The 22199-nt window shown below is 47.1% G+C and overlaps 2 protein-coding genes across 2 annotated transcripts in view; both read left to right on the top strand.

Annotated features, from left to right (window-relative positions):
- Positions 1-14059, top strand: part of LOC143524431 (protein eyes shut homolog) — a 38758-nt gene extending 24699 nt beyond the window's left edge. Inside the window, exons 12-16 of the mRNA XM_077018338.1 lie at positions 498-661; positions 898-1151; positions 2214-2318; positions 13127-13352; positions 14014-14059. Coding sequence (XP_076874453.1) covers positions 498-661; positions 898-1151; positions 2214-2318; positions 13127-13245 — 642 coding nt within the window. The 3' untranslated portion in view covers positions 13246-13352; positions 14014-14059. The remainder of the gene's footprint in view (positions 1-497; positions 662-897; positions 1152-2213; positions 2319-13126; positions 13353-14013) is intronic.
- LOC143523282 (uncharacterized) overlaps positions 14039-22199 on the top strand; it is a 47926-nt gene continuing 39765 nt past the window's right edge. Inside the window, exons 1-5 of the mRNA XM_077018026.1 lie at positions 14039-14168; positions 14428-14625; positions 14865-14954; positions 17065-17262; positions 19630-19751. Coding sequence (XP_076874141.1) covers positions 14039-14168; positions 14428-14625; positions 14865-14954; positions 17065-17262; positions 19630-19751 — 738 coding nt within the window. The remainder of the gene's footprint in view (positions 14169-14427; positions 14626-14864; positions 14955-17064; positions 17263-19629; positions 19752-22199) is intronic.

Here is a 22199-nt window from a genome sequence, read left to right as displayed (position 1 = left end):
CATGGAGGAGGAGCATTTGACATATCTTTTGCTGCCATGATAATCGCCATTTAAATACGGCTGCGGCCAGCACCATTAATCAGCATAGGTGTTTCTTATGCAAATGGAGGCCATTAACAGATTTTCAAGGATGCCATGCCATTTTAACTCCACATAGAAGCCGTTGAAAAACATCTGCTTTAAGCAGTGCAAGGCACAAGTTGATGTGCTTCCTGGATTTTAACTCCTGACTCCGCGGGGGGAACTTTTGCATGTACGTGACACTGAAGAGGGCGGGATCCATCATGGGTGTTTTAATTGCATCAATAACGCCTGCCAATTCCGATAACAATTTAAAACATCAGCCTCAACAGAATATTCAGAGTCATCTAATGAAAGCACCTGTGTCGACACCGAATCAAATCCGCATACGTGCGACTATTTATGCGAAACATTTGGTATGTGAACGCAGGTAATGAATATTGATGAATATTAATAGTTTTCTGTGGTTTCGACAGGCGTGCGCCAACAGGGGGCGCTGCTTTCTTGACACCGGCTCCAGGCGCAGCTGTGTGTGCACACCTGGCTGGGAGGGTCCAAATTGCACGGTCAATATCAATGAGTGTGCACAGCACCAGTGTCAGAACGGAGCCACCTGCATCGATCAAGTCGGCGGATACAGGTGAGCATGTGTTTAAAGTTTTTGGACCACAGATGCACCTGCAAAGGTTGAACCAATGTAAGCGTATTCACCCAACAATGCTCTGCTGTGATGTTCATAAAAACACTTCTCATCCGTTTTTCAAGGTACAGGTGGACACGTCCGTTCAGTCTAAACACGTCAGTCTCCTTCCTCAGCCAGTCTCCTACCTCAGCCAGTCTCTGAAATCAGCAGCGATGGGTTGTGTGTGTCCGCAGCTGCCGGTGCCTTGACGGTTACTCCGGTGAGCACTGTGAGCTCATGGACGACCGCTGCCCTGAACACCTTTGCTCGGGGCGTGGCGTGTGCCTGGGGCCGCGGTATGCCCACGTCTGCCGGTGCCTGCCAGGGTACGAGGGTGCGCTCTGCGAAACCGACACGGACGAGTGCAGGAGCAGCCCGTGCCGCAACGGCGCCACCTGCCTGGACGGCGAGGCCAGTTACCGCTGCATCTGCCCCTCCGGCTTCGAAGGTACCGACTGCACTCGCGGCCCTTGCGGGCCGGGGACCTATAAAGCCTTCGGCGCGAGCCTTGTCCAGCCAGTTGCAAAAAAAAATAGCACAGGCGGCAGTTGTAATACAGGAGAAGCCTGCAACTTTTGCCTGCTTGTTAAACAGGTCGCCCAGTTGCTCTGAGCTTGGCCCAAATACGGACCAGTCGCAGGGGCTCCCGCTGTAAGAACACGGCTGTCCTCGGTTCACTGGCTGCTGGTGCTTTTGCTTTGGGTTAAATGAGCACGGCACAACAGAAAAAAAAGTGCCTAAAATGACTGTAATGATGCATTATGGCAGCCATAATTATGACAGCAGTAAGTTAATAAACCTAATTATGACGGCAATAAACTAATAAACAAATTACCGTTTTTCAACAAATAGGGGCGAATGAATGCGTCACAAATAGGCTTGTTGAAAAAAATATGCAAATGTGCTGTTAATTGTGCATAAAAGAGGGTGGAGTCATTCGGCTCTACTTCGCAAGCCAGAAGCAACAAATGCACATTTGCTCTTTTTAGTGAGACCAAAACATAAAAAGATCTGGATGCAAATGTGGAAATTTTACTACCAAATCTCTGTGAGCTTTTCCCTCTTAGTGGGAAGTGTGATATGACCCTTGAAAGCTTTGGAGTGTGATAAAGAAATATCCCACCCAGAAAACGCATGTACTACTGGGCAAAGTGTACAAAACGTGTGTAGATCGTATAGTAACTCCTCCTTTGGGGTTCTGCAATTGGAGACCTGTCAGAAGATGCAGGTGATTTAGCAGCACTCCGAATGCAAAATAATGCAGAATTTCTACCATGATGCTTTGCAAATAAGAATTCTAATGAAGAACATGGGTTTTCCTTCCCATTCGCCGACGCTAATAAATCCAAATAAAATCATAAATCAAAATGAATCCCAGTTAAACCGATCATAAAATTCCAATAAATTGTTGGTGGCGCGGGGTAGATAGCATTCCGCTAACTAGCTTTCATTTGTTGTAAGCCATCTTGGTGGGTTTGCATGGTGGTCTTCTAAATGCATCTCCCCGCAGGTCCTGCATGCTCCATGAACATTGATGACTGCTGGTCAATGCCGTGCCTTAACGGGGCTTCCTGCGTGGATCTAATCGACGACTACGCTTGCGTATGTCCGTCAGGTAAGCACGGTCTGCCACGCCATCCTCCTAAACGTATTTTGAGCTTTTAAGCGCATGCACCCAAAGCTACACTGACCTGCGCTCACCATGTTAACCGAGGCTGAGATGAGGCTTTTATTTTGAAAGATGCCAACGGGGGAGCTGGTCCGGCCCGTCCATGTCGATAATTGTCCCACCGGATCTATTTTGTAAACATCCTGAGGATGTGCAGACATATACACGCAGGGCTGCATATAAATTTGCTCCTTCCAAGAAACACACCCTCCGCGTCCCATCCATGATACTATTTCGCCCCACCCCAGGCTGGGAAAATCGCATCATCGCATCAGTGTAAATTTTCCCGCTCGTTAAAAGCACTTCCAAACCTGAGGCTGAAAGAAACCAGTGGACCGTGCTGTCATCTTCAGTTCCACGACTGGTGCCATTTTAGGCACCTGGCCTTCTTCGGCTTCTTGTAAATTCGGTTAGTTAATCCAGATGCGATCAGTATCTGTACAGGCAACAAATGTACCAAGTAAAATTCCTTACTGCCCTTCTTCTCACAATCTTCTTTATAACCCTTTTGCCCCTCATCTGAACCAAGCAGTGTTCTCAGTTGAGATGGAGGAGGGGCACTAGTTTATTTCTTTGCAAACATAAACCAACAAATATTCAGCCACTTCCAAAAAGTACAAACGCATGTGGTGATAATATAGCCATTCTAAAACTCACAGAATTTAGACCAGAGAAGCGTCTCTGTTGCTAAATCTTTTCTAAATGAAATGATGTGACAGCTTGCCAAGAGGTTGGTGGTTTTCAGCGATTACCTGCAGAGGTCACAGCAGTACCCAGGCAGCATATGTTGGATTGGGAATATTTGCAAGATTTTGCATATATCCATAGGTGAAACAGTGAGCGTGTGTGTGTGTGTGTGTGTGTGTGTGCGTGTGTGCGTGTGTGTGTGTTCGTGTGTGCGTGCGTGTCTGCTTGCGTGTGTGTCTGTGCTTGCGCACGTGTGTAGAGGTCTGGGTTTTGCTTTTGTGTTGTTTTGAATATTTCAAGAATGTTCTCAGTACAATATATGCAGTATAAGTATTACAAAATTATAATCAGGACCAGCCCCGTCGACAGGGGGGGACAACCGGGTCTGTTGTCCCGGGCCCCAGGGCCAGGGGGGCCCATCAAAGAGCCCAGCTATTTATTTTTTATTTAAAGTCTATAATTTTAAATAATCTTGAAATCTTTCATTAATATAAAATTTTGTACTCAAAATAAGCTCAATGGCTAAAATATATGTTTTTTTTTACCTATCTGCATATTTTCCATTAAGTGCATATACCCCCGCCTCCCACTGAAAAATGGTTTGATCCAGCATCGACCGTAACCAGCTGGTACCCGCCCAACAGCGGGAAATACAGTGGAGGATAGTTAAAGTAAACAGAAATCTGGAGGCAGAAAAGAAAGAAAAAACATTTACCTGACGAATTTTAATGTATTTTAATGCATTGTGTTCCAGGTTTGAAAAGTGCTGGAATTTAAGCTAAAGTACTACTTCGTTTCACAACAAATGTAATTCCAGGACGAAACATGAGAGAATGTGAAGACGTTAATAATGGGCGTTTTGAAAAATAAACAACCATTAAATAATGTAAATAAAAAGCGAATTATTTCGAGTATATGTATAAATATTTAACTTAATTAAGTTTAGCGTTCAGGGAAATATTGAAATGGACCTTTAAAGTGACGTACAAGTGCTTTAATTCCACCTTGTAAAGGTGTATGAACCCTGCAAACGTGACTTTGTTCATTGCGCTGAGGCGCGGCGCGCGCGAAGTTACAAAATTCGAGAGGTGCACGACCTCGCGAATCGACAGCGCGCGAGACCCTCGCGCACGTTCGGTGCCATTGCGATTACGTAATTTTCGCAGCGCGGACCCTCGCGCCGCTCGCGACACGTCAAGTATAAACCAGTCAGCTGTCAGAAACAGCTTTGATCTGTGGCTATATTATATACTATATGACCTAACACAAGGATTGTCTGCTACAGAGAAAATTCAAATGACGTAAGCGGGGGGGGGGGGGGGGGGGCACATGAAACTTTATTGTCCCGGGCCTCAGCAAGACTGTCAACGGGCCTGATCAGGACTGAATTAGAATTCTAAAATTTTACCATAAAAATATTGCTATGTTAATTGAATATTGCTTAAGCATGAAACCTCTTTTTTCCAATAGTCAAGGTGGCAAACTACATGAATTATTGAATCGTATGACATTGGGTGCTCTGAATATTCATGTTTTTTGTATTGATATTTTTCTGCCCTTTTCTGCACAAGGTACATCAAATTTACATGCTTGCTTATTTGCAGTCATGATGACTTTAGTGTGTGTGTGTGTGTGTGTGTGTGTGTGTGTGTGTGTGTGTGTGTGTGTGTGTGTGTGTGTGTGTGTGTGTTCCCTTACCTGGAGGATGTGGGAATATAGATTAGATAGATTAGAGTAGATAGATTAGATTAGAACTTATATAGAATTGTATAGAATCGTGCATCTAATTATTTTTGTAAATGTACTGCAATGAAGGAAGTTCTATATCAAATATCTTAGCACCCCACTGATTAAACCAGTGTTTATCATAGAGATAGTGTTGCTTGCCACTTTTGTTTTTCTCTACACTGGATTCCTCAGCTGTTCACACCATACCTTGTGATCCTCCTCCACAAGCACTGCTACTGTTTACACTGTGCATTTAATGAGCATTTTTGGTGATCGCTTCGGGTTTGGATTTCACTTGACCTGCATGAAAAAGCCAGGTGTAAACACACCCTAGATGCACTGCGATGGGATCAGAGATGGATTCTGACCTCGTTTAATACAAGTGTAAACAGAGCAACTTCCTTATCTGCATACGATTGCAGAAAAAGTGTCTTCAGGCTGACGGTAGCAATTAAAGCAGCTGGCAAACAAATCCTTCTGCACCCAAGCACTTCTGGCCATGTCTGACGGCGTGTAGTAACGTGCTAGTAGTCCAGGAGGAGACATTTACAGTGGATTAAAGGAAGTAAAACAGAAATTGTGTTTGGGGGGAGGGATTCAGACCTCATCTAGTCCCACAGGGAACGCACCTAAGTGCATTCTAACTATAACCCGACCAAAGTAAATCCAGATACGAAAAGGCTTACTCCCTCTAATTCAGACTAATTGCAAACTGTGATTGAAGGTGCCAACATGTCCCAACATGGACTCCTCTTGACTTTATTTCTTCAGTTTAACCAGAAGAAGGGCATGAGGCCCCGTGAAAGGCCTTTTAAACACCCCAGAGAGGAAGGAGACATGACTTAATGGAATGTTCATTTACCTCAACCATGAAGGTGCTTGGGGTTGCAGAGATGGCTCACCCAACCACCGCCAGTGTGTCTAACTACGAACGAAGGCTAGCGTTTTCCGCCGAGTGTGACATCAATGTTCATTTGTGCTTGGCTCAGGCACTGATTGGTTGAGCCGTCCCATTACCCAAGAGTTTCACGGCCACAGGCAGAGGGATTGGATGGGTACTAGACCCTGAAGCAGGAGATTTAACATTTGCTGTGGTAGAATAGTAAATATACCCATTAATGTAAACACTGCGTACAGAGGAGGCTTTAACATACTGGACACGTCATTTTGAGTCCTGCTGAACAACAAACATCACATTTCTTTTATGCAACGTGTTTATTTTATTCCTCCCTCAAAGTGTCACGTGAGCTAGAACCTGTGCTCCACCGTGTCCCGTGGCAGCGCGAGGAGGCAGGCCGTGGATCGGTTTTGCTCGGACCGTGCGACGCTCCAGTGCCCCGGGCTAATGAAAGCAACTCCCGGCTGTGGGCCGGGTCAGCAAGTCCCATTAGGGATGGGCCGCACGTTAAGTATGACATTCCTTCACGCGACATTAAGTCTCCAGTGAATTGCACGCGCAATTGGTTATTAAATACGGCTCACGCGGTTTGCAGGAAGAGCCTCGCTGTCCATTAATGACTCATACATTATACACGATGGAGGGAGAGACGGCGCGGAGCGACATTAGGCCGCCAGGACGATCTGCATAAGCTTGCTGCCGCTACCATGACGTATCTGGGGTGTTGGTAAGGTGGCTGGTAAGGGGGGGGATCGAACACGGGCGCTCTGTTTACACAGTCAGGATTTGTGTGGTCAGGGCTGGCTCTAGATTAGCTTCTTTGTCCTGCCCCCTCCCCCACTAACCCCCCCCCCTTCCTCCCCTCCCCCAAACGTTACCTGATAAGGCGTCGAATTCCCCTTTCCTGCCGTGTGCCATCGTCGCTGATATCCAGGGGCATTTATTAAGGTTGTAATCTGGTCAATTATTGAGCAAAACACGCGCCAGCCCAGGCTTATTTACCGCGGACATCGAGCGAATATTAGTTACCGCGGGTGGCGGTGTTTTATTTATAACAAAGGCTATCGACGGGCTCATCCATCAGCGGCTGCCGCGCGGCGCCGCTGCCTGGCCGATATGGATCGGGTCGGCCGCGGCGGGCCTCGGAGTGGCAGCAGGTAGGTCCGCCAGAGGAGGGATCGATGGCCTCATAAATCTGCAGGGCCAAAAGGCCATACTCGTGCGGTTCAACAGAGACCAGCCGCGAGAGCCATCGGAATTGGGCAACACACGCTCTCCTCTAACACCTCGGTATAACGAGGACTAAGGAATTTGTCCAAATAAAACAAAAAAATGCATGAAGGTGTGTGTGTGTGGGGGGGGGGGGGCATACAGTGCAATGTATGAGGGTATGTATATTACCCCTTTACCCCTCTCCCTGCATTACATTCAAACCTGCTCCTGAAACCTTACTGCCCATCTTGTCATGTTTGGTCATCTTACAGTTTGATACCATATTCTCTTTTCGTGTCGGTTGCCATGTATCAGGGGGTATTTCAATATGACCGTGTTAGTCAGGTGTACTGATTTCACTCACAAAATAAAACTGCACGAGTTGGTCATTTATATTTTATATTGAACTAATGGGAGTCCATCAGGGGTGAAGAGTGTCTGCAGTCTGCAGTCATCCCTACACACTGAAAGGTTCCCGTGCCTAAGTAAACGGGTTTAAGACAAAGCAGGACATTTCCCATCTTCCTCAGGACCAAGTCTCTCCCTGGAAACAAGAGGTCTGGGTCCGGTTCGTGGTTAGCCTCTCCTCTGAGCCATTATTTCATTTGTTCTTTTCACATTTTGCTCTTGCTTGTCCCTCAGAATGATCTGTTTTTTTTGTTGTTGTTTAATGAGGCAATATTAGAAGCCTACTATAAGAAACTGATCAATATGAGCAGTACGGGTGAGGGGGACCAACCTGTCCCAAATCATTATTCGGCGCAACATCTCTCCAAATGAAAATACTATCTGTGGCTGAAAGATCGTTTTGCAGTGGTTCACGCCACCATATCAATAACCACAAATTCATTAATCTAGCAACAGTTATTATTTGACGTGCGTCAAAATGAGAGATTGTCCATGATTTTCTTATGTAAATGAAGCCTGCCCACATCGAACCTCGCTTAACTGAACGCCTTCCAAAAGACGAGTCACAAAACAATAAGCTGCCTTTTCACAGCCTGAATAACCCTAGTCATAAGGGGGTTAGAAAAAATGAGGAAAAAAAGCATGTCACTCGTGCAGTAGAAATAAATAGCTAATGATGCATGATTGTACATGCAGAATGGCCATATTTATGAGGGATTTCCCTGGGTGCTCGTGTCTGTTGTTTTAATTTGGACTATTCAGTAGTCCTGAGACATCGCGCCCTACGACCCCCTCCCCCCTCTCCCCAGTTCTTGCAGTATCCACTTAGTTGTTGTCTGCAAGGTGAAAATCTTTAAAGGAGGCCTTTGCCAAAAAAGCACAGCAATCCCTCTGGCTTTGGTGTAAGCCCTGTGACTTTACACCTTCATCACATCCCTGCTGCTTCCTGCCACCACGCACAGCACGTCACGTATCCCTGCACACGTAGGGGTTTTTTTTTCTCTCTTTTAAAGAAGCGTGTCAAATGAAATCAAGTTGCCCCTTCACGTCGCCGCACTGGGGTCAGTCAGTCTCTTAATACCTTATAGGCTGGCGCTACGGTCGCCGGCTTACGAACTGCACTGCAGTCGGCTCTCTGATAGGCACAGGACGGCGGGGACTGGGTAATGATGTAACTTCAGGTGGAACTGACACAGACTTCTCCGACAGCTTCACCAAGGCCTCCAGAGGGGAAGATCACGAGACAGTATTCATGGGCTTGTGGGCTAATTTAGGGCTCGATGCAAGTTGACCTTGACTCTGAGGTGAGTGTAAAACTTGGAGGAACTCTTCTCTTGTCTGTCTTAAAGGAGCAGTTTGCCCATGTACCACAAGGTGGCTAATAATGCATGGACAACGGTTGCAATCAGTCAATGGCACCTGTTTTTTTTTACCCAAGTTGAACCCAAGGTTGGGTTGTTTGTATTAGCTCCCCTGCTGTGAAAATGGAGGCTGTTGTCCCTCTATAACTGACTTAGGAGCCATTCTTAACCTTCAGCCCTTTCGTGCCTTTGTGCAGTGTGAAAGCTCAGCCTGTACTGATCCAGGATCAGTTTACAGCCCTTTGTCTGTGCTCCTAGTTAAATTGGTAGTCAAAGCAAAAGTCTGCATGTGCACGCCTGCCTCATCCACCCGCGCGCGTGCAGCGGTCTTAAAGGCGATGCTTGGCTTTGATCTTGCCCGGCGTAGATTCGTCACGGGCCTGTTTAAAGTCATAAATCAGATCTGGGATGACTGGCTCTTATTAAATGCGATTAAACGAACCACTGGGCCGTGGCCGCCTGAGCCCGTCCGAGCTCCTCTAATCAATAACAACTCTGCCGAGCTGATTTTGTGTGTAAAACAAAGTCATATGAAACCTAATTGGCTGCGGGACCGGGTGCGGGTGCCTGTCCTGAGCAAGTCCCCCGCTAATAGGGAACCGTCCTCCTAACACTTGGGGTGATCTGGGACAAATCGCCCTAAGTGTCTCACTCATTTCCGTGAGTTTTTTTTAATCGACAACGAGTCAGTCGAACGCAACGTTACCACACTGCCATCGGTATCGGCCCCTTCCGCCCCCCCCCCCCCCCCCCCCCCCCCGCACGTGCACAACAATGTAAATTACTCCAAGTCATTTACATCATTAATCTGAAGAGGGTAAAATAAATCCTCACAATTTGCCTATAATTTCTTAGCGCGGCCGCTGCCCCTACCTGCGAGACACGCCGCTGATTAAACCTTGATTGGAGACCAGGACTGCTATGCATTATTAATGAAGTCGGGATAATTGTCAAATTTTATGACATGGGGAGAGGTGGAAATTGGTTCCATGGTCAGTTTGAGGAATGATGAGAATTTGCCCCCGCGCTGATGCCGCTGATGCCTATGCATTAGTCACGGTCTTCCGGACGACGCCGCTGCCGCCTGTGACCGAACTAATGATGGTCATTTTGTAGCATCGCCGAGCGCCGGAATACGTTTATGGGAGCATAAAATGTCAGGAAATTTGGAGTCCCGCGCTTTCCTTCATTTCATGCCATTAACCTCTTTTTTTCTTCCTTTGTTGCCCCCTGTCCCTCAGCATTCTTGGCGAGAAGGTAGAACATGCTCAGTGCTGCCCGTCATGTTTTACAGGTGCAACAAGCACGAGGCAGCTGGACAACGTGGCCTTGGCCACGCCCCTCTGTTCTCGGAGTGCCGGCCTACAGCCAATCTCGTCTGCTGCGTCCGAAGCCCTTTCTAAAATATTCGCTTCAGCATTCTGCCACTCGTAGGGCCGATTTATGCAGCGATTTTATTTAAAAATAATTTTTAGCTGACACATGACATTGCAGGGTGACCACCGAGACCCTGGTTTCTGCAGTTATAAATCTACCTGCGCCGACCTGGCCGGGGGTAACGCCTGCGTCTGCCCTGAGGGATTGACCTGTAAGTGCCTGATGCAATCAGCCTCTGATTAGCCTGATTTTCCTCTTACATAATGTCCATCGAACCACTCGCCGGTGCACAAGGGTCCGCGCATAGCAACGAGCTATGACCAAATGCATGGTGACAGCCGGGGAAAAAAAATTATGGGAAGAAAGAGAGACCTGCAAGTGCACGAGTCTCAGGAGAGGGCTGAGGTAATTCACCATTTAAGCACACCAATAATTTATGGCGTCACATAAATAACATAAATATCGGACCCTCTGGGGCAGGATGCCATATGCAGAGTTTTGTACCGATCCCAATGGCCACCTGTCCTGTCCATTGTTTCATTTCACCTGTGTGTTCTGTGGCATCTGCACCTATATGGACTTTTTTGTGGTTAAGCTGTGTCCCTTTCAACTGGTTGACTGAGAACTACACACACACACACACAAATCAATGGTTCTGGTAGTAAATGTATTTTGCATTTGCTGACATCTGGGGATCTGTTTCTATTACTCAAGCTAACAGCACATTGGTCTCATTTACTGATGAAACCCTGGAACTGCTTAGTGTGATGAGACTACATAACATTTGTACATAACCAATTGATTTTAATTTAAAGTTTGTTTGTTTGTTTGTGGGTCTGTCATTGCAAGATGAGGGAGGGACTACCGTCATTTTAGTAATCTGTACCACACATATAATGCAAAGGGCTGTCCTCCCACATGCTGTGAAAGTGTGTGGGCAGAACGCCAAAGATGTACTGAACAGTCTGATATCAAGCCTCTGGTAGATCTGACTACCAGGCTGTTGGATTCTTCTCTCCAAAGTGCTTGTCTGTTGGAAAGTTGATGTCTTAATGAACATGATACAACTTGATCTATATTGGGGGGAAATGTTACGGTATCAAAATAGTTATTACAATTTTATTACAGAAAATTGTTTAAAACTGTTACATGTTTAGCAGTCTAGAAACCAAGATGTCTAATGGTTTTGATCCTCACAGGTGTTTGAAAGGCAGAATCAACTTGTATAAAAGTGTACCATGTTGAAAAGGCCCCATCACCAGTAATATATTGAAATACAAAATATAGACAAATTTATGGAAGGCGGACCTCATGACACATGTTAAATCGACCTACAAAGACATCAAGAGAACTTTCACTTTCATCTTTAAACCTTCAGAACATTCTTAACAGTGTTATTAAACCTTATACTGACACTAGACAGTGTTACAATAAGACCAGCTGGAGTTCATGGGTAGCAGTCTTCATCAGTTCATAGGTAGCTAAAAGGTTTATCTTTTTGTATGTTTCATTATGGTTCACAAACGTTGAGCTGATGTTGGTAATGAGTCCAAGATGAGCAGGGTCAGATTAGTCTCGTCGTCTGAGTTGGTAATTGCTGGAGTGCAGGTGTGAGTCTAGTGTTAGCCCTTGGTGTGGCTTTTTTGTTTTGCATTATTTTCTTGCCTTCGGTTGCGACTTGTTGGCAGCATTAGTTGCGGGTTTCTGTTTCCATCTATTAAGAACTGTATGGTGGGCGCGGTTGAGGCGTGTCGCAACGCCGCATCTCCATCTTGTGTACGTGCCCACCAGGTAACAATACTCCTCATAATCCATGGATTAGCATTCGGCCCCAAAATGAACATGGATCGTTAACCTTTTTTCATGGTTTACCTGTAAGGGAAGTTTTGACCGCTGGAGGCAATTTGTAGACAGGCTTTCACCTTTATGCTGAGATATTTGCATCGGAGGACATACGAGTTGGTGGACATTGCTCTCTCATCTTGTAGGTGATCGCTGGAATGTTCTTGCGTTCTTTTTGTGCTCCCGGCTGTTCTTCAGCCCCTCTCTGCTTGAGTCTTAGTCTCGCCCGTCCAGAACCAGCGGCGTTATTCTGTGTTTTTGTTACTTTCTCTGCACCCGCACGCATTTGTCCACACGGCTGTCAAAAAATCTTTGGGGTGGGTCACCGCAAAAGTGGATGTTCTGAGGGCATCAGTGCACTTGCAGCTCATTGGAGGAAAAGGAAAAAAAACTGGTAAAGGCGGTAGTTATCAGCTCCAACCCTCCACCAGTCAGATAATGACGGCTTCCTTCAGATTTTGACAAATTGCAGTTTACAGTAGAACACAAAGGGCTGCTGCAAGATGGCGTGTACTTTGACTAGGACTTTTCACCTCCCCATTGCCCTCACACAGGGTGGTCAGGTAACCACCTGCAGAGAGCCACGACCTCTCCAAACCCTCCTCTCTTCTCCTAGGCGTGGCGGGACGCTGCTGCCACATCGTGGCTTGCGCTGGCCAGGTCATGCGGAAGGGTTGGGCGTGCCCGCGGACAACGCCTGCGAGTATCTCTGCGCACCTGTATTCGTCTGTACCTTGATGGAATTTTACAGCCATATCTGTATTTATTTATCTGTATTTATTTTTAATGGCCAGTCATTGGCCAGTCACAGGAAACCCGTTGAGATTTCCCACACTTTCATTTTATGTGTGGTTCAAGTCAACAATATTGACATACATTACATATGTGGCGTAGGCTAAGGAAATGCTAGCGCTTCTCTTTTAAATATTGAACGTTTCCTGGAGCTGGTCTCCTCTGTTCCCAGCATTCTAATGGTCTGATCTCCTGTCCTTGGCTTCTTGCACTAGGCGTAGCCGCCTGTTGTAAGTTGCGGTGGACGTTGTAAGCTGCCGATTCTGTCTGAATGGTTATTCAAACAGAATCTCGTCCACAGGCTTCTTTTCACCACAACAGCCGCCTGCTTCAACGTCCGTTTGACCGCGAAGGTTTTTTGTTCAGACTATTCAGCAGTGAGGTTTCCAGGGCCCTCTATGAGTCTGCGGGTCTTTAATGACATGGTCCTGCTCTCCCTTCCTCTCCAGGTAATAACTGCCAGATTGACGTAAAGGACTCGAGTCGGCCATGTCGGAACGAGGAGTCCTGCACAGACGAGCTCCGCTCCTTCAGCCGCGTCTGTCTGGATGGATCCGCAGGTGCTTGAGGGGAAAGTGCATACGGGCGTGGCACGTCTCCAGTGACGTGGTTTGCGTAAATCACCGTGTCCATAACCTTCAAGAAACTGCAAGACAGGGTTTGGGTCAGAACAGGGTCAGTCTGAGCTATAATGTACTTTTGATTTTCTTCACTACCTAGTTCCCCAACTTCAAATCAATCAAATATAAATCAAATCAAATACATAAACTACAAATGTACCAACCAGCCTATTACAAGATCCTACACTTAATAGAAGTTGTGGGCAAAGATATAAAGTGCCATCTCATTCTCATCTTATTCTGCTTTATCACAAACCTTACACACAGCTCAAATGATTCTTTACACCAGCCAGAACCACCCTGCATCATATTATGCACAAGATATTGAAGATCTTTTGCAGTTCATCTTCAGCCAGATTAACTTTCTAAATCAAGAACCCCTCCCCAAATAATTCCTTCATGTTTATTCAACCTCCTTGAGTTCAGGCTAGCGCAGCGCATATTTCAGCAACCGCCTGCCCGCCAGACCTTCTATATTTAGTCAGATCCTGGTGGAGCTTAGAACTCCTAAAAGAGAGTTTTAGATTGCAAGTCTCTCTTTCTTTCTTTCTTTCTTTTTCTCTTTCTCTCTCTCTCTCTCCCTTGCCCATTTACATACCGTAGGAGCTTTTTGATTATAATTGGTTAGCCTGGGACTTTTTTTTTTTGATGAAGCTTGCTTCTTGTCCTGCCCCTCCCCTGCACTCCTTTTGCTATACGCCCCCCCTCGTCTTTAGGCCTGTGCGAGGCGGACGTTGACGAATGCCAGTCAGGTCCGTGCCTGAACGGCGGGACGTGCCTGGACCGCCATCGCGCCTTCGAGTGCGTCTGCCCTCGGGCTTTCGCTGGTATGTGCTTACGGTGACTGATGAGACTCCATATTTGTCCACTTGTCACGGATGACCGCACAGCGTTTCGGTTTTCATTATTCTCATACAGGGGCTCATTTGTGGGACAGTTTTATTTTTTGTGGTTGGGAGGTGTAGTTCTGTTTTTACAGAAAAACGTTTACTAATTTGCCCTGCTTGTCTTTTTTGTGAGAGAGCTCAAATGTAATTGGATCGTCATCAGCAGCGCCATCGCGCCTTGACGACCCACTGGAGCGATCGCACCTGACCTCTCGTGTCTTCCTACACGTCTCCCTCTCGCAGGGCCCCGGTGTGAACTGGACCTCCAGAATTCTCCCTCCTCCCCTTGCAAGAATGGGGGTACCCGCATTGACCTGCCTGGTAGTTTCTACTGCCAGTGTGTGGCGCCGTTTAAAGGTAATAAGGGTGGGCTCCAAAACACCTCCACCCAAATCGTTCATTCCCCAGATGAGCCGAAAAGGAAGAAGCAGCAGCTGGGAGGTGCGGCGTGGTTTCAGCTCCGTGGTCCTGTCGTGTTGCGCCACAGCAAAAAAAAAAAAAAAAAGCCCAAAAAACAAGGAGGCAACTGGAAACTCAATGACCCGTTTGAAGAGCCGTGCTTCTGAGGGTGTGTGGCGAACTAATAATTGCCTCTGGATTTGGCGGGTCCGAAATCAGGTGCGGCGTAAAGTGCCACTCGGGCTGATTGGCATCATCACAGGGCTGATTGTAGGGGTCAGAGGGAAGCTCTTACCGGCTTGTGCTCACGTTGGAGGAGTTGCTTCTACTTGTCAGATTCCCTCTGAGCTCCTCGACTCTACTAGAATCAGGTTCGTTTTTGCTAAATTAATTTCTTATCGGCACACTTTGACGACATTTAAATCTGGGGTAATGGCGGATACTTCCGGAGCAATCCACCATCACTTTAGGGTGAAAGTGTAGGAATAATGAAGCAGATTTTAATTGCATGTTTCTAATGAAAACGTGTCTTCGAGGAGTAGGTCAGTCTGCATATTCACTGTAGACTTCATGCCACATACAAACGCGCGCGCGCGCATGCATGCACACACACACGCGTATACACACACATGCACCATTTGTTCAGACAGCCTATTGTCAGGGTGGTGCTTTTAGCTGGGGTTGTTGTGTGTGTGTGTGTGTGTGTGTGGGTGTGTGTGTGTGTGTGTGTGTGTGTGTGTGTGTGTTCTAAAGATAATAGTAAAATTCTGCACACACACGAAAGCTCAGTTTATGATTCTTGGCAAAAAAGACTATCTACAACAGCTACCAGTGGGGCTGGGATTGACCCACATGGTAGTGTGGATTCCCACTGAGGACTGGTCTGTTGTCGCGTGCCAGGCCCGTTTTTCACGCGGGGCACGGCCCCCGTCTTCCGGAGCGGAGCTCACGCGCGGTTTGTTGCATCGTCGTGCCGTTCCCATAGCAACATAAACCCAGCTTCACCCGTAGCCGCCACGTGCTCGACCGAAGGACCAGATTCAAATCCCTCACTGTTGCATTTTGTAGTCTGTTAATTCAACATTATGCTGACAGCTCCGCTAGATAAACACATTTTCCCTTTAATAGATTAGTTCGGTTGTTTTCGTTAGCTGTTAAAAGATTAATAACGTTTACACTGAATTTGATTCTTTTTGCACAGGTTTTTTTGTTAATGGTGGCTTAATTTTCGATGAGACGCTGTTTGCGTTTAATGACAAGACATTGTTTCTTTTGCTCTCTCGCACGTGTGCTTACACACATCAGTCTCATGCGCACGTCTGTATGAAGCTCCTTCAGTAATTGGGCTGTACCCAATCACAGAGTGTGTGTGTGTGTTACATGCGTGTTGCAGCTGTTGGCCACAGGTTACGTGTAGGCATTCCTTAAGGTCAACGTGGCACCATCCGTGAGTCATTAATTTTAAGGGGACGACTACACAGTTCACATTGGTTAATTGACCATACTCCAATGCGCATGTTTACGACAACCATTAACCCAGCAGTGCAGTGAGTAATTACACAGGCAGGCGCCATTCGTATGCATTTTTAATTGTGCAAACGTATCGGTCATTTGCACAGTCGTGCTTCCATACTGACCAGTCTTCCTTCACGTATCGTACATATTCATGTGTTGTTGAAATGAGCAATTTGCATCACACCCACTCTCTTCCAGTGCAGTTTGGCAGGCCGGCCACATGAACGTTGCCACCATGCCCCGTGGTTAGTGCCGTTTTTCCGATGTTGTTTCTGAAATTGTGACTAGCGGTAATATTGCTGTGATGAACATGCGCATGCTAATACATGCAAATGACATTTTGATGAGCGCATGTATATTATGTACTTGTACGGCACTGCTGTAATGAATTGATTCCTGGAAATGGCATCTTGGCCAAGGAAAAGGGTGAGCAGCACAGAACTGGTAGATGTTAAATAAGTTTGAACTTCTTAAAAAGCAGCAGAATAAGGGGCATGGCAGGTTAATAACCAAATAATTAAGTATACTGTATATACATGCGAGTAAATTAGTATGATTTAAGCTCCTTTGCAAGGTATTTTGGTTTCAGAAGAGATGCTGCTTTGCGGATGTTTAACACTATTGTGTTAAAACCAGATTTGTAGTCTTGGAACCATCAGCACTGAAATAATGATTCCACTTTAGTTAGCCTAATGCCATCCTCCATAGTTACGTTACAGTAGTTTCAAACTCTGCACTGTGCATAGGATGGAACATCATCACCTCGGCTAGGCTTGGAGCTGGAAGTGGATTAATCCCTTTTCCCAACGTCTGGAGTTCCTTCCATTCGAGTTTATCACAACTTCTAATTTCCTACTACTACCCATCAAATCTCGTAATTAATTTCACGGGTGAACGAGGTTTACTTTCCTCCTAAAACGTTGGGTGCCTCACAACCCCTCCCTTCGCCCCCTCTCCTACTGCCAGGTGTGAACTGCGAGCTCCGTCCGTGCGAGGCGAGCAGCCCGTGCGAGAACGGCGGCGAGTGTGAGGAGGAGACCAGCGATGGCGGCTCCCCGGCAGCCGTCCGCTGCCGCTGCCCGCACGGGTTCTCCGGCCCGCGTTGCGAGTTTGACGTTGATGAGTGCGGCTCCGACCCCTGCCACCAAGGCTTCTGCTATGATGGTAAGCCCCACCCTCTCCTCGAGCCACGCCCCAACCCCTCCCCCCTCCCACTCAGAAGACCCCGCCTCCAGGGCTGGTTAGCGAGGCTAGCACCTCCGGACTTGGGGTGTGGATGGAGGTGCTACCCGACCGACCGCACACACTCCATTACATCCCAACTTTTTGCTCTGTAAAGAACTTTTGATGAAAAATACTGTTAGCCCTTCGAACACGGGGCAAGTGCTCACTTGCCAAGTATGCTGGCTCAACTGTGAGAGCAGATCAATTAAGCATAAGTAGTGTACTGTAATTTTAATAATGGATGATAAATGACACAGTTAATGCAATCAAAGCCCAAGGCAACATGTTTTTTTTTTTTCTCTTTCCTCTGCGATTCGATAATCTCTTTTTCTCCCTCCACGTTTTGTCTCCAGCATAAATCATTAAGGAAGCAATGGATCAAAGGGACGCTGTAGGTCAGAGATTGCACATCGCGAGGCACTAAATAATTCAGTCACCGCCGTGAGAAAATGCTTCTATTTATTTGTGTTTTTCTTCACGGTGAATCATAACTGACGTGACTACCGGCGTGCTCGCAGCTGAACTTGCCTGCTTTATTTGTCGCATGTTGTTTTAGGAGACTTAAACACAGATTTGTAAATTTCTTCCTAACGAGGGCTTTATGGACCAATTTGCATATGGGAGGTGGCATTTTTAATAGGATTGTTTGATTTAAACAGTAGTCTTCTTCAAAAAATAGTCCTCTTCACAGTAGTCCTCTTCACTTTGCCCACTTGGATTTTACCACCATAGAACAAATCCAGGCCTATTTAAATATGTGGTGTTGACTTCAGTTTCACAGATTAAACACGCAGTGTAACCTAAACCAGTAGTGGGAGGAGGAGGAGATGATCTGCTGTATTGGGTGAACCACAGCAGACAGACATCTTGTTTCTTAACAATGTATGAAATGGTTGATTTTGACACAGCTTGTGTTTTCCCACCGCCACTGATGGATTTATTGTGATTTTCAACCTCAAGATTGCCTGCTTTAATGCCAGTGACGGGTCAACAAAAATCACTCTCTGTGCAATTATTTATGGCCTGTCCCATATCTACTGTTTTCCTTGTATGTAAAGTGTGTTTCAGCCCTGAGACGCCCCTTTGCCATGGCTGTTGATGAGCCAAACATGATATGCGTGTTCCAAGCCAGAGTGGATTTTACAAGGAGTGTCTGATCATGGGCCGTAACAAAGCGCTGGCCGGTCTCCACTTGCCAAGCATTTCGGGCCGACGAGCGGCACCAGCGCTCACCCCATAATCAAATCGATGGCTTGCTCGGCATCCAGGCACTCCTTTCATTCATCGAAGAACCAAAATCAAGATGGGCGAAAGAAATCAGTGCACAATGATTGCTAATTATCGGCAGAGTTGTGTGTGTGTGTGTGTGTGTGTGTGTGTGTGTGTGTGTGTGTGTGTGTGTGTGTGTGTGTGCGTGTGTGTGGGCGCACGTGCACACTTTTTCACAACGCACCCACAACACATACATGCGCGCGCACGCACATGTGTGCGCCAGGTGGGCGGGGCGTGTCGCCACGGCAGCTGGTAATGACTAATGTGGCTGCTACCCAGCATCCCGTGTGGTTAATGAGAACACTTGCTGCTCAGCTCACCCAGCCGGAGTGACTGCGCAGATCACTTGCTCAAATCGCAAGCACGACACAGGGGCCCCTGAAACACAGAAACCAGGCCCAGAGTCAGTCTGCCTGTGTCTGAATAGCACCACTAATAGTTAATGGTAGAGCACCTGGGTTAGTAGCCACAGGAGGCGAGGAGGCTAAACTCACAGACCTGACAAACGCAGACCCGCAAGAGTCACCGTCGTCCCCGCGTCCTGCGTCCGGAGGCTCCACATGTTATGGACAGCGGGGCATGGTTTCCATGGCAAAGACCATGGCTGACACGATGGAAACGTGCAGGGCCCTCGTTGCAGTTAGAAGGTGGTGATTTCCGTGCCGCTGTCCCGATTCACGACCGAAAAATTGTTGTAATGGGCTGGCCTGCTTTCCCTCAGCCACAGCACCTGGGTCTGCATGATTACATGAACATATGTGTGTGTGTGTGTGTGTGTGTGTGTGTGTGTGTGTGTGTGTGTGTGTGTGTGTGTCTAGAGACTAACTCCATCTCTCTGTTGGCCACGTGGGCGGCGGTATATTGCGAGCAACCCATTTCAGTGCTTCGGCTCGGACTCGTTCCTCTCACCCGAGAGACGCCTGGGGCGGGGAAGAAAGAAGGCTGGCCTGCTACTCAGCTGGCTGTTGCTGGAATCGATGGGTTCTCTGTCTCTAACCACCACCCCCTTCCCCTCTTTCCCCCTTTCCACCCCAGTCGTGGACGGGTTCTACTGCCTGTGCAACCCGGGCTACGCAGGCGTGACATGTGAGCAGGATGTGGATGACTGCGTCAGCAACGCTTGCGAGAACAACTCCACCTGCGTCGACCTCCATCTGGTGAGTCTGACTGGTAGATTTGTGAAATCAGACATGGCAGCTTCCAAGGTGTAAACTTGGCAAACTCTGCACAACCTGTGGCGACGTCAGTAGGCAGACAACGCCTGTTCTGAAGGCCTAAGCTCACTGCCACACTCCACCTTAAAGCCTCTTCTCACCTCCGTATCCACAGTGCTCTTCCTTGAACAGTCCCTTAAGCAGAACGTCTGGTTCAGAGTGGTGTCGGGCGAGGTCACCCGGGCAGTACACGTCCACGTGTGCCTCCCAAAGCCCCCTTACTGTCTAACGGCTGATGGGCAGAGAGAGAGAAACGCTGACCTCCTCTGTCTTTCGCAAGCTCCTCCTCCTCCGTGCCCTCCCTCTTCAGTCCTGCCATCCATCCTGATGAACTTTCCCTCTACTTCTTCTATTTTTATATCACTACACCCCCACCGCACCTCCCCCACGCACACTTCGCCCTCACCCACCCCTCCCCCGCTCTCTCACCGCTCCTCCCTGACGCACCACCCTCAAACCTTCCTCCCTCTAAATTATAAGCAAGCCGTTAGGAATCATACGCCTGTTCTTTGCCGCCCAACTGTGGGAATCATTTATTCCTGTTGAATAATGAAGGTTTGCCCGCCCTGCCTTATTCTGTCTTTTAATCCATTCTTTTATTTTCCCGGAGAAACGTGGTCCATTTCTTTGGCAGCTAGTGGCAGCCCTTCAGAATGGAAAGATCAGAGTTGCTTCACGTGTGCTAATTTGCTCTGGTGGCATGCTGGGTGATGAATTCTGGGTTGTTTGGTATACGTTAGTGCACAGCTCTTAGGGATTTAGGTAGCCTGTAAACTTAATGAAGTAAAGGTCAAGTGTGTTTATACATGCAGTATTAATTGCTTTAAAAGGATTATCCAAATCACCTCTAATAATGTAAGTACACATAATTTCAAATTCCAAAGATCTGCTTCTGGACATTGTTTATCTAACTTTATATGTGTGTTATCATTTTCATTAGGAAGATGCCAGATTTTAGTATTGCTCTAGGTGACATAATCTGGGATAGATTATTACTTTAAAAATCCATCACCATTCACAGACACCATTTAATCTAGATGCAGTCTATACTGAGTATTATGTGTCGCACATTTTCACTTGGGAATACTGGTGAAATGACAACAAATACTGAATCTTTCACGTGCGCATAAACAAAGTGCTTAATAAGACGGCATGTACTAGAAGCAGATTACGTGACACTTTTATGACCTGTGGGACGGATTTACAGTAGCTCGAGCATATTATGAGCACTCTATATGCTCAATGGTCAGATCATTGCATGAGTGGTTTAAGAGATTGTTATAATCCCATAGGCATGAAATCACTGACCACGAAATGGCCTGCCCAGCATGTATTTGAGCATTTCAACTGTATACCTCCATTTCCCCATGGCTATTACGACCGCTTGCGAACTGGTGATGTTAATGGTGAGGGGGATGGGGGGGGGTTGAAGAAAGCGGTCACAGGAAGCAGCACACGCCCCCTCCCGTCTCCTATCGTGTAGCTGGCAAATGCGACTGACCTTTCGATCTTCACGACGAGCGTGAGAACCCGCTGAGGCCTCTCGCACTGAGAACGAAGGGCTAACAATTGTGCGTGTGCACGCTCCCCCTCTTGGGGCTGGCTCATCTGCCCGGAGAAGGCCAGCCGCCCTCTGCCCCCAGGGTTCCGGCTCTCACTCGACTGCCGTTGGGGGGGGGGGGGTGGTACGAGGAGGAAGGAGAAGTTTTATCCTTTGAAGGAGAAACCTCTCCCTCTGCGTCAGCTGATTATTATCTATTTATTTATTTATTTTTTGAAATTTCAAATTGGTTTGTCCAGCGCTTTTCCGCAGCAGGTGTCGTCACAGAGCGGATTTACAGGAATTGGCTTCGTGGAGGATCCGGGACCAGGCCCCTAACGAGTTAGCCAAAAGGAGCCGGAGGGAAGGAAAAATTCCAGGAGCCGGAGGAATGAGGAGCCAATGCTTTGAAGGAAGCCCATACTCCTCCGACCGACTTTGGATGGCAAACTAGTAGCCGAGAATGACCTGTGATTCAGTTAAAAAGGACAGCGGGTTAAGAAATAACTAATGAAATGCACAACAGTGGATGGACCAGCTACGGCTGGTGTGTTGTCATTAGGCAGGATTCTAATGGAAACCAGTCAGTAGTTGTGGAGTCCACACAGGAAACCTCTAAACAGAGTCTAGCAGGAGAGCAGAGGGAGGTGGTGATGGGCTACACACTGAAGTACCCATGATGCAGAGCTGTGGTTTTAATCTTGCTTTTTAATTTGCTGTTTTTAGTTGTATATATATTTTTTATTTTAATGTTTTTTAAGTTAACCCACTCAGGCTAACCGCTGTGAGGCAGGTTTAACGCGAGCTCCCTCCATGCTTTGCGTGCCGCAGTGGTAGTCCTGAGGTGTTCT

The sequence above is a fragment of the Brachyhypopomus gauderio genome, chromosome 1, assembly GCF_052324685.1.
Source record: "Brachyhypopomus gauderio isolate BG-103 chromosome 1, BGAUD_0.2, whole genome shotgun sequence".
In the NCBI taxonomy this organism is placed as follows: domain Eukaryota; kingdom Metazoa; phylum Chordata; class Actinopteri; order Gymnotiformes; family Hypopomidae; genus Brachyhypopomus; species Brachyhypopomus gauderio.
The sequence above is the reverse complement of the archived record's forward strand: the minus strand, read 5'-3'. Positions and strand labels throughout refer to the sequence as shown.